General features: G+C 31.2%; 1 protein-coding gene across 1 annotated transcript; it reads right to left on the bottom strand.

The window, feature by feature from the left end:
* Positions 1 to 1988: 1988 nt before the first annotated feature.
* Positions 1989 to 5394, bottom strand: LOC124359819 (superoxide dismutase [Cu-Zn]-like). Its single transcript, XM_046812874.1, has 3 exons — positions 5239 to 5394; positions 3290 to 3518; positions 1989 to 2587 (listed from the first exon to the last, which is right to left on the bottom strand). The coding sequence occupies exons 2-3, from the start codon at positions 3507 to 3509 to the stop codon at positions 2337 to 2339; spliced, it is 471 nt and encodes a 156-aa protein (XP_046668830.1). The 5' UTR covers positions 3510 to 3518; positions 5239 to 5394; the 3' UTR covers positions 1989 to 2336.
* Between the last annotated feature and the right edge of the window lie 6595 nt (positions 5395 to 11989).

Raw genomic sequence — 11989 nt, 5'->3', positions numbered from 1 at the left:
AGGCGTGGAACTATTTTTGATATACCTGTAGACAAAAAATAGAAACACACATTCAAGGAAGAGAAGAAGTTAATCTGTAAGAAAACATATACCAGCCACTACAGAAGAGGAAAACAGAATGAATATTGCCATCATCCTCGTAAATGACAATGTCAGCGATTTAAATCTTCTTATGGAACAAATGACTAAAATATGTGTGGGGTTGGTGAATGACAACAAGCAGCTAAGTGAAAAGTTGCACGAGATAGTATTCGCTGGTCGGGTTCTTTGAAAATCCTTGAATTGACGTCAGCGCAATGTTTAAAGATCTCTAAAATTCTTCACTTCACTTAATATTTTTTTGCCACAGACATTTACTTGTCTCTTTTTTCGTTCAGATAAAAAATTCTTAGGTAATATATTAACGTACAAATGGAAAATATTCTTTATAACTTTCACAAACTATTTTGAATGCCAAGGTGGTACGCAACTGAAACAGCTTATTTATTGTTAGGTACTTGTGTTATTAGTAAGACTTCAGACTTCCGAACTATGTTCTCCATACTTGCATTCGAAAAGAGGCCTGTATTTACCAATATTACTTGTGTAATAGAGCATTTGGTTAGCAGTCCATTCATCGTTTAAAAAGGCATAAATATCCACATATCCAGTTGTCCATAGAAACTTATATAGATAATGTCTTAAATTCAAATTCTTGTTGAACTGAAAACTTTCTCAGAACTCACACTTCTCTCTTGCTTATCTTGTAACTGTATACACAAGTAAGAATATTCTTTAGTCAACTGGGAATGATACACTCCGTAAAAAGCAGATCATCCTATAATACTATTTAAAAATGTCCCTTGTTTGTTCAGAATCTCAATCAAGGACACTCTTAAGTCAGCTCGAAATGGCACACACTGTAATCAGGCTTATAGAGATTTCTCTTTATTACTCAGCATAACAAGTAAAAACACTACTTAGTGAGCTCGAACAGTACACACTTTAACAATTGGATCATCCTACAACTCGGCTTACAGAAATCCAACAACCGGATAAGCTTCAAATTCGATGCTTGGATTTCAGAGATTTATTCAGGCAAAACGAGAATACTTTTTTTCCACTGAAACAAAATAACCTCACATATTGTTTTTTTAGTTTTAAACTAATGGTCTTAAACTTGTCCATGCCCTGTTGTTCATCCTTAAGTTACTAAAAGCGTCATAATTAATGACGCTCAATTAACTTTGTTTATCGTCTTGCTCAATTTAAATAATAATTATAATAAATGAATAATATACCTAGATATAAAGCTTTGACCAGAGTAAATATCTTGAAATTTCAAAACACCTGTAGCTTAATATCGTATCTTTTTTACTGTATCAACATATGAAGCGTTTTCTCCGGTTAGGGTATCATCAGTTACGAAATATAAATAGAAATGTGTTTAACTTGAAATAAATATTTGATAGCAGTTCAAATAAAATTTATACCTAAAATAACGAAGTATAATAAATTATATAAGTATTATTAGAAAAAAAGAAGTTTCAGATTTTTTTATCGTACTTATTGTTACTAATGATAGAAAATCTCATTTATAGATTTTTCTTAATACCACCCTACATAGATCTACAATATCTAAAATATTATGATATGGATAATTATTCGTCGATTACTTCCATACAAATAATTAGACGCCCGATTCAAGCAAATGTTGATACTCTCACATGAAGTATATGATCGTCCAACACACGATAGTGAAGAGGGTAATTACATGTTCGAGAATGAGGACTGAGGGAAGTGTTTTTCGTATATGTGAACTGTACACAATGGATACACTAGGTCCCTATCTCTCCGTGCACAGTCGAAGATGATAATGTACCGTAACTATTCCCTCTTGACTCCTGTACCTCTCAAAGGAAACTCAAACCTTCGTTATTTAACCGCAATTCGCTTACTCCTATGACGATAGAACACCCAATCCATGTGTAGGCAATCAAGCAGCAACGTTTACAGTTTGATAAATATTTATACAGCTTCACGATATTAATTGTTCACTACAGGATTAAATCTACTCTTAAACCAGGGAGATCTTAAAGTACATATTCTAAATGAAATTTGAAATGTAATGTATACTTACAATCCTCTTTGAAACTTATATATCTTTAATTTGAACTTTACATTTTTGTTAATTGTATTTAATAAACCGACGAATATTTTAAAATTTCATTGCCAAGAAATTTTACGTTTTATTACCATTTTTTTTACTTATAATAAGTCAGTATCAATATGTATTATAATTTTTTAATCTATATTTAATTATTTTAAAAGTGTTATTCAAGATCTTGGAATTACTCCTAGCTTTTGGCCGTTGTAATACCGATAACACCACAAGCGAGTCGTTTCCCCGCGTTGCCGGTGGACTTGCTGGTTTCATGACCTCCTCGGCCCAGGTCATCAGGGTCGGCATGAATGATGACAGTTCGACCTATGACACTGTGTGACCCAACCAGTGATATTTTGTGGTCTGTGATGTCCACTTTGGCCACTCCCTGATGACTGGCAACGTTCCCAAGGTCACCCACATGTCTATTTATGTCTTCTGGAGCTAAAAAATGGTTTTATTATGAAAAATACAGTTTTTAGATAGTAAAAAAATATTGATTATGTTTGCCTAGTGAGATCAAAAAAGTTAGTGACGAACAAACTCAAAATGACCTCTTTACATCGTTTCAACGTCAGAGACACTCAGACTTTTGAATATAATTTAATGTAGGTGAAGATGTATTCTCATTTTCTTATCTGCTGTACAATTAAAACGTACATAGTTTCACAGTTAAATTGATTCTTTCAAAATTTCGGCCTCGTATTGGAGAGTCACCTTTAGTCAACAGACATTAAATAGAAAAAAGACATATTATACCAACAAATATCTGTCAACTAAAAATAATTTTCTAATCCAGTCAAAATTTTTTTCAAAACAATTTTGTAAGTAATGTTTGAAACGGTGTCAACCGAAGCACATTTCAGTCAAGACACTTGTCTTCTAAGTTAAGACACCCCTTTCGATTAGTATTATTCTAAAGTTTAATGAAGAAGTTGGTAGATGAAAACAAACAAAATAAAGAAAAGGCATTTAAAGCGGTAATAGATTTCACGTAAAACAAAAGTCAGGTTTAATCCAATAATCCCTTTTAAATTAATTGAATATTAATTTCATTGTAAAAAATTTGTATCTATTGAATCGTAGAATTTAATTTTTAAGTAACTTTGTAGTTATTGATTAATAATGTATTACTCCTCAATTTACCTCCATGTTCCTTTTTCTCAGGGTTGAAGTGATCACCCGCGCTGAGGCAACCATCGGTATTGTCCCCGAACTCGTGGATGTGGAAGCCATGATTGCCTGGGGAGAGTCCCAGCAGTTCTCCCTTCACTCTGACTGGTGCCCCAACACCCGCTTGATCGAAGTGAATAGTTCCCCTGACGTTTGGATCCCCAACCAGAACTGCCACGGCTTTCAGTGCCATTTTAGAAATCTGAAAATTATTACGTGTATCATATACCTTACAGGTTTATAGTTTCCAAGAGTTTTCAGTTCTTAGTGTGGCCCCACGTATGTTTTTACATCCAGTAAACACGCGAATAAAATACATCGTTTATGTAACGCAGCTTGTTTTCCACCATTGCGATTTCTAACGGGCGTGTCTTTCAAGGTCTCCCGCCATAGAATAGGCGCTGGTCTATTTCTGTTGCTTGTGTTCCCTCTCATCTCCTGGTCACGCAAGCGGGAAACGCAGCAGCGTTCACAGGGTTTTTACTAAGGCCTCGATGTACACAAGATTTACTATTGGGTTGTAATTAACAATGTGGATTGTTACTTTTTGAAATGGGTTTTTTAACATGGAGTCGAACATTTTCTATTGATACGACAGCGAACAACCGTCATTACTTATTGTTTTATTTTTGTTGAAACCTACTTTAAATAGATTTATGTTTGCCACTATAAACGTTCACGTAGCAAAGCAAATGCGTGAAACCATCGATGGCGTATGGCCGGGCCTCGTGGTATAATTCCAAGAGCAGGAACACAAGATTGTTTATTGCTGGAAAAAAACAGACGTGGCTATAGTATTACAGATTGTTTTAGACCCAGTATTATGACGGACTGGCCCCATTATGACTAAAGGATGATAAGAGCATAAACAATTGTGGAGAGCACAAAAACAGAGATTTTATTCTTTTGTTAATTGACTGTACTAAAAACGTAAAGTTTCTAAATACATAGATTTTTAATACATACTATCTACACTTGTAATGGTCCGCAGGTATGAAGATTAATTTATATTATAAATATTAAGGGCGTATGTTTCACCATTACAGAGATAGCGTCATGTAAAAGATGCGAGTGTACATTAAACATGGTTTATGTATCTATTTCCCTTATCAATTATAAACAGATCAATAGTTATCCTAATCTGCTTTAACTAATCTGTAATATAATATTGAATGATATTAGTGGTATATCTATACTATTTTTAAAAAATCACAGAAGAAGACAATAATTATTGTTACCAACCGGATTTAACGAAACTATTTAATGTAGCCACCAACCTTTTTTAAGCTTTAACCATATACTTTCATTTCAATCGCTATCAATCAATTTAGTTATACAATAATGATTACTATAACTACATGACTGTAAACCAGAATATAAACTTTCTTTTATACACACAAAATAGGTGAATACGTTAATCATAACAAAATGTTATGATTAACAGTTTTATATATATATATATATATATATATATACATATTATATATATATATACATATAATATAATATATATAAATAATATATAAAAATAAGAACCTATAAAGTAAGCTTTATATTATGCAATTTCGTTTAATGTCATACTTTATATTTATTGATATTCTGAATTCAGATCAATTTTTTTAAAGCGCTTATTCCTTTCATTTTCAGTACACTGTAGTGAAATTCCTCCTTAACTTTGTCTTAATTAAATAAAATTTTGTCTTACCAATGGCAATGTATAATATTTCTTACATTGATTCATTTATTTGAATCTTTTTGTAACATTGTATTAGTAGCTATTAGTTAATAATAATTATAAAGTACAGATATCATAGTTATAGTTTACACGTGTAACGGTAACAACCATTCAATAATGTAATTCTACAATTGTATATTGTTACTTATACAGTAAAACTACTATAAAATATAAAGAAACAGCTTACCAGTCAAGCTTTTCCTAACAAACACCTTGTGTAGTATAAAATAAAAATATAAGGTTTATAAAATCACTGTTGATATTAGAATCAAACCAATTGATGGTGCACTTACAAGTAATCGATAAGCATATCAAATTAATGATCTGATAAAACAGAAAGCTGTCATTCTCAGAACTGTTATAGGCTATCACTAGAAGAATCGTAATAATATACCGCTGTAGTAGGCTAAAATACAAAGTAGGTTAATTATTTATTAAAATTAAAATCGTTATGATTGTTTAGATTTATTTACTGATAGTTAAATTTATCTACCAGTTATGTATCTACCAGTTATATTGAGTTAGAGTTATGTCTAAAGTTTCATTTGCTCGCAACGTAATATGATTCTGTTTTATGTAAACCAGTTTTCTATTTTTAACTTGAACAAACACTTAAAAATATATTAATAAAATATCATCACCTTGTAGCGAAATAGCTTAAAAATGCTTGCTCATGAACAAGTAGAAAATAAGTCCGAATTATTATTAGTAATTTTTACTACAAAGATGATTAAAGACTTCCCAACTTTTATTGCATAAATACTAGTAAAATTCACTTCGCCATTTATACTGAAATCTTAAACTTTCATTGAAGGACACGCTCATGCTATTGGAAATCAAATTATTGCAGAAAAGGAATTACACAACTGTCCAATTGTCAGGTGTGAATTTCAAATAATTTAAACCATTATTAATAATTCTATTACTGAAAGCAATTATAAGCCGAATAAATGTTAATGGAATATTTGCATCTATAACAATATAATAAATATAGATAAATATAAAAGTATGAGTCAAGAATTGTTGAAAGTTATATTAAAAAAATTATATAATCGGTACAAATGAATTGTTCAAAGTTTTATCTTTATGTTTGTTAACACATATTATATCATAAGTATCGACTTTGCTTTGCGCATAAACTCGTTTTAATAATTTGAACTTTTTAACATGTGACTGGATTCTTATGTATGTTTGAAAAAAACAACTTAACATAAAATCACCAAAGATATAAGGAGAAAAGATGTTTTCTATCTCAAAGCTCACAAAAGTACTACTTTAGACTTTATGAATAAAACATTTAAGTAAGGTAGATATCAAGAAACGCTTGCATAACGTATTTATAATAAAACTATTAAAAATAATCTTAATACATTCGTGGAATCAACACTACTAGAATACTCATTTTTCTAGTATTATGCTGAAAACTAACTGTCTAAAACTCATGTTTACCATGTTTATATTGCTTACTAAAGATCCACGAGGAAACAAAATGAGACCAGTATCCAGTAGGCAAATGGCATCATATATAACCTATCCCACTTACTTATTTTCCAAATGGTTGGTTCAAAAGTTTCAAATATTTCCGTAACCTCCAAGCTTTACACTTAAAGATATAATTCAGTTTCCTGGGATGACAAAAACTATAAAAATTGCAAGTAAAGAATATGTAATTTTATTTGATGTTACTTATTTTTATCTTTATGTAATTGTAAAATATACTATACATGTTTTCAAAGAGAATACTATTAAATAATGGTTAATATCAATTTAATTAAAACATGATGCAATTAATTATTTAATATGTAATGATAACTTAATTATGCAAGTCCCAAGCCACATTACAATTTAAAAAGCAGTTTCATCATCAGATAGAATAAACAGTATTGTGTAGTAATCTCTTATCATCTTTCATTGCAAAACTTTTCTTAGCTAATTTTGAGTTTATTTCAGAACAAAATATGACTTATTTCATCAGGGTACGGTTATGCTTTGTTAATCAAGTCTTCTTCCATATTTAGTAAAACCTCAGATCATACGTTTTTTACTAACCTCAATGAAATTTATCCAAAAATCGTATTTACTTTCGAAATTGAAACAAATTCATTGTTACTGTGTTCATATATAATACTAAATAGGAATAATTGTGACAAATGAGAACGTTAATTTACATGGTTCATATCATCCCTCTCCCAAAAAAAACCTGCTTTCCTCCCCATAGGGACAATAAAGAGATAATTAAGAGATTACTCACAACATATTTGAATAATAATGAATAGCATAAGAACTAAGTTATATACAAATTATAGTAGTTTGCAATAGATACAAAAAAATAAATTTACAGTTTATTTAAAAACTAAACAAGTATTTATCTAAATAACAGTCAGGAACCACATTAAAAACGAACATAGATATTACACGTATCATTATATAAAGACAATATTTTCCATAACGATTGAGGTAATCAATTTACTTTGGAATATAGCATTCAAAATGATGAGTATAACGTTAATATTGAGTTTAGCTGAATTAATCTTCCGCTGTTACTGACTTGCCTCCTGGAATTTGGAGTCTATCCGTCTAAAAACATATAAACATTATCAGTAACGAAGATGCTTATAACGAACTTTTACATCATTTGGACACCATAGTCACCTAGACTATAAAATATAGTGTAATCTCGGTGAATAGATGTTCTAATTGGCTCATCAGGTGCTCAATGGAGTGCACTACGATGTTTTAACACGTTTCCAAAGCACAGCGAAGGAACCGAGTTTTCTTTACGTAACGGACACATGGTGGGACAGTTAAGTCAATTTGAAAGTCAGTCGTAGCTCCACCTTAAAGGTGAGATAGAGTTAAACTCAAAACGTGTAGAAATCGTAAATTTAAAGACTAAGCCTTAGGTTTTTGGTTAAAACACTTATTATGTAATAAATTATTCTATTTTACTGGAGTTGATGAAAATATATATAAAAACAATCTCAGGCAAATAAAAGTAAATGCAAGTTATATAACATTTGTAAAGAGGAATAACTTACTTTAATCAGTGAATATCAACAAACTTTTACTATGGCCTGTTTAAATGTGTACATATTATTATACGTATTATTTTTGTCAATAAGTATGGTTTCAATAAGTTTAGAAGATACTGTGTTCTCCGTTTTAGGAAGACTAGGCAAGATACCAAACGACTACACAAAGCTCAATGTAACCCAACAGAGTCTCGATTTTAAGAGAGCGAGAACTGAACCCTTCCTGTGAAAACTATGAGGTGTAAGTCCATTATGACTTACTCTACTGAAAAGACAACAGAACAACATAATAAAAGTGGCAGACCTTTGGTAGGTGTATAAGACATATTTACTACCTGACGATTAAGCAAATTTCATAAATATAATACAGTGTTAAGGGAGTTTTCTAGACCAGTTGGGCGGCCCCGGAGTGGTTTTAAAATAGAAATATTCCTATATTTTAACCAGGTATCCTAAAAATAATCGTGAAAAAATTCAGTACACTCTAGTAGCACAAGCTAGGTTATACGTGATTCACAATAAAACAAATACACATACACACACACACCCGTGCGCTCACGCATAGGAAGATATTATTATCTTTTATGTAATATTATTAATATAGGTTTATTATACTTTTATTAATACATATATTTTTTTAACATTTTATCCAGCTTATACAATTGTTTACATATATAAGAGTATTTATACTGTTACAAATTATTTGACTTCATTCTTCACAATTAAATCGTAGAAAAAAGTAAACATCAATGGAAACATTTATATCTTTATTACTGCAATGGCAATAGACTTCAGTTTCCTTCTGTTAGTCTGTATATCCACCTGAAAATTTCAAAAACAGCAATTATGTATGCAAGTTTCTCAGAAATTTAAATCTCACAATATTAAAAAAAAACATGCTTGTTTTTCTCATGTAGCAAGAAATAAGAATAGAATAGCATCGGCGGTGGATGATAGTAAATAATAATAAGTTATCATTTCACTGAAGTAGAAACAAATAAAATTTATTAAAGTATATCAAATAAATTATAATGAAAGATAAGTTTAACGATTGTGCAAATTTACGAGTTTCTGTTAAATAAAATATGAGATATATATTATATATAAAATATATACGCATACACTTTATAAATGCATTTTCAGGGTTTGGCTCCGAATTATTGCAAAATTAACATATAAAATATTTTAACATTGGGTACCTTAAAAATTAAATGAAAGTTTTTAAAATAGACATTAACGCTGAACAGTATTGATAATTATTTTTTTTAATATTTTTTAAATAACAAATACCCAAAAGATTTTCAACTGTGAAGGACGGTTTAAGCTGAAGGGTGTACAATATCGGTTTTGTTCTCAACGTTCAATGGTTCTACGCTTTCACATATAGAAAGCGAGTAAGTGCGCAAGCGAGAGATACAAATGTACAATGGCAGTGTTTTATCAAGGGAAGGATAGTCCCCGAACTGTTACTCGATCTATGAGGCCGATGTATGTGGGACACACCCAGGGGCACACCTCAGTGTGTGATTTCCCTGCAGTATTGTTGAGAGTATTCAGTTGTGTCGTCAGCACAAAAGTGCTTGTGAATCATCCATACACTTCACACTCCGGGAACATAAATAATACATCCAGTGGATGCTACAAGTATACAAAGGAAGTGTATTACTTAATCTAAGAAGCTGATAGATATAGAACATCCCCTTGGACACACCTCAGCGTCTGAATTTGCAGTATTTTAAAGAGTAGCCTACTTAGTTTTGTCCTCAGCACACACGTTTGTGTGAATCTTTCATATTTACACTTCGGGAACACTAAACATTACATCTATAAGATGCTAAAAACATAGAATACAAGTGTTCCTGAACTAATACTTAAAATATGAGGCCGATGAGTAGTGGGACACTTTCTGCGACATTCCTTAGTGTGTGATTTAGTCATAGTATATGTGTTATCAAGGAAATTATTAGTACGTGCACTATCTATGATGCACTCGATCTATGATGAAGGTGGCTGTGAGACACATTATACGGCACACCTCAGCTTGTTATGTACAGTAATGTTTACAGTATTAAGTTGTATCGTCAGCACATGTAAGCATCCATACACTTCTCAGTAAAAAAATTAAATAATACATCCAGGAAATGCTAAATATATACGTAGAAGTGAATTATCAAGGGAAGCGGTTCGCTTTGCTCACATGGATTTCTAATTGAATAGGAGGAAATATAGTTATATACGCTGAAAATTAATAAGATTACACTTTGTTAGTTTTTTATTAATGTTTCATTTTAAAATTAACGACTATCTTACTTTTTTATGTTGTTTACTACTCTTTTACAATACATGTTGTTTCAAGATAATATACAAAAGGATTATTGACATTTTCACTTAAAATCCAACTTATATATGCAAGTTCTTTAGTAATAAAACCTTTATTGATTGTTGGTGAGTGTCTGTTATTTATTTCAGCTCCATTTTGTATCAAGTAATAAATTTTGATATATTCAATTAATCCAGTTCAGTTTATTGACGTATAAATATTAGAGAACACTTCTAAATGTTTTCTTTAGTTGGTTTTATGAATTACTAAAGCAAAGTTAAAACCAACAAGTGGAAACTTATAAGATTTATGTGAACAAGTACAAAGTTGGTTTCACTTTGTAGACTTGAAAGCGTTCTCTTGTTTCTGATATTGACTTTTGTCTGGAACGGTTAATGTTTGTAAGAACACTTTATGATCATTTTATGCCTTATTGCTAACCTTCCACTCTCACAGTTGTTTGTAAATGAACCATTTTTTTATGGAGTTCGCCTTATCACTAGAAATAAACGATATTCCTGCTTACGAGAGACACCTAAATAACAAATATCTTGCCAACCTCAGCCTTAGTTCTTGGTCTTATGCAACACTTTATATATGAGGCCTCACTAAAACAAAATACTTTAATTTTTCCTCCAGTCATACCTTACATTATATTATAATTTTGCCAAACCAAACCATAGAGCAAAAACATAGGTTGACTTCGGTAGTTTCCAAAGGAAAATGTTACCAAACAAAGAGCTATAATTATAGAATTTGGTGAAGCCTGCGAGTATGAAGTATCGAAGGACATCCAGCAAAGAATTACTTAATGCAATGTTTCTTTATTGAGGTGAAATTAGGGCCACGTGAAACTCGTTATTGTAGTACTAAATTCCTAACCGTCCCATCCAATTCAGCTTAAATGTTTCATAGTTTGTTGTTGTTCTCACCCATACCTAAACCACACATTACTGTTAAGGGCAAAAATCTGCTATGGCATCTATTTTCACGTTACGTACATTGTGTTTGATCACAACCATGTTCTATACAGTCATTTAACTGCACTAATAAAAACGTGTGCTGCGCACGTCGCATATCGAAATCGGAAAACTTTTCGTACTATACCTCTTAACAAATACCTTAGGACTAAGAAAAAACACTTCATGGCATATATTTTAGGTTGAATTTACTAGTTGTAAATGTTATAGACCCCATGCAATAATTCTTTCCTTTATGGAGCCATAACGTTGAGGTATGAAATCAAATTGGCTTACCAGATTCGACTAATTAATTCAACTTTCGGTATCGCACAGTGGTACGTTTATTTCATGGGTTAGTTTTAATAGACGAATCTTATCACTTTAGTTGACAACGGAATAAAATATGAGAATTAAGTCGTTAAACCCTATCTCCACGTGTAAAAATACAATAGCACCAAATATTGAGAAGTTGATCAGTAAACAATCGTTGAGGGAACGGCTAAGAATTTTATGTCATGATTAGATGCATGCTGCTCAACATCCTCAATAATTCCTCATTATTATATGTCCTCCGTTCGTTTATCTCCTTATGTGCTTCTTAAGTGCAACTCTAACGAAGATTAT

Source organism: Homalodisca vitripennis, chromosome 4, assembly GCF_021130785.1.
Source record: "Homalodisca vitripennis isolate AUS2020 chromosome 4, UT_GWSS_2.1, whole genome shotgun sequence".
Classification (NCBI taxonomy): domain Eukaryota; kingdom Metazoa; phylum Arthropoda; class Insecta; order Hemiptera; family Cicadellidae; genus Homalodisca; species Homalodisca vitripennis.
Note: the sequence above shows the minus strand (reverse complement) of the source record. Positions and strands in the feature narration are given on the sequence as shown.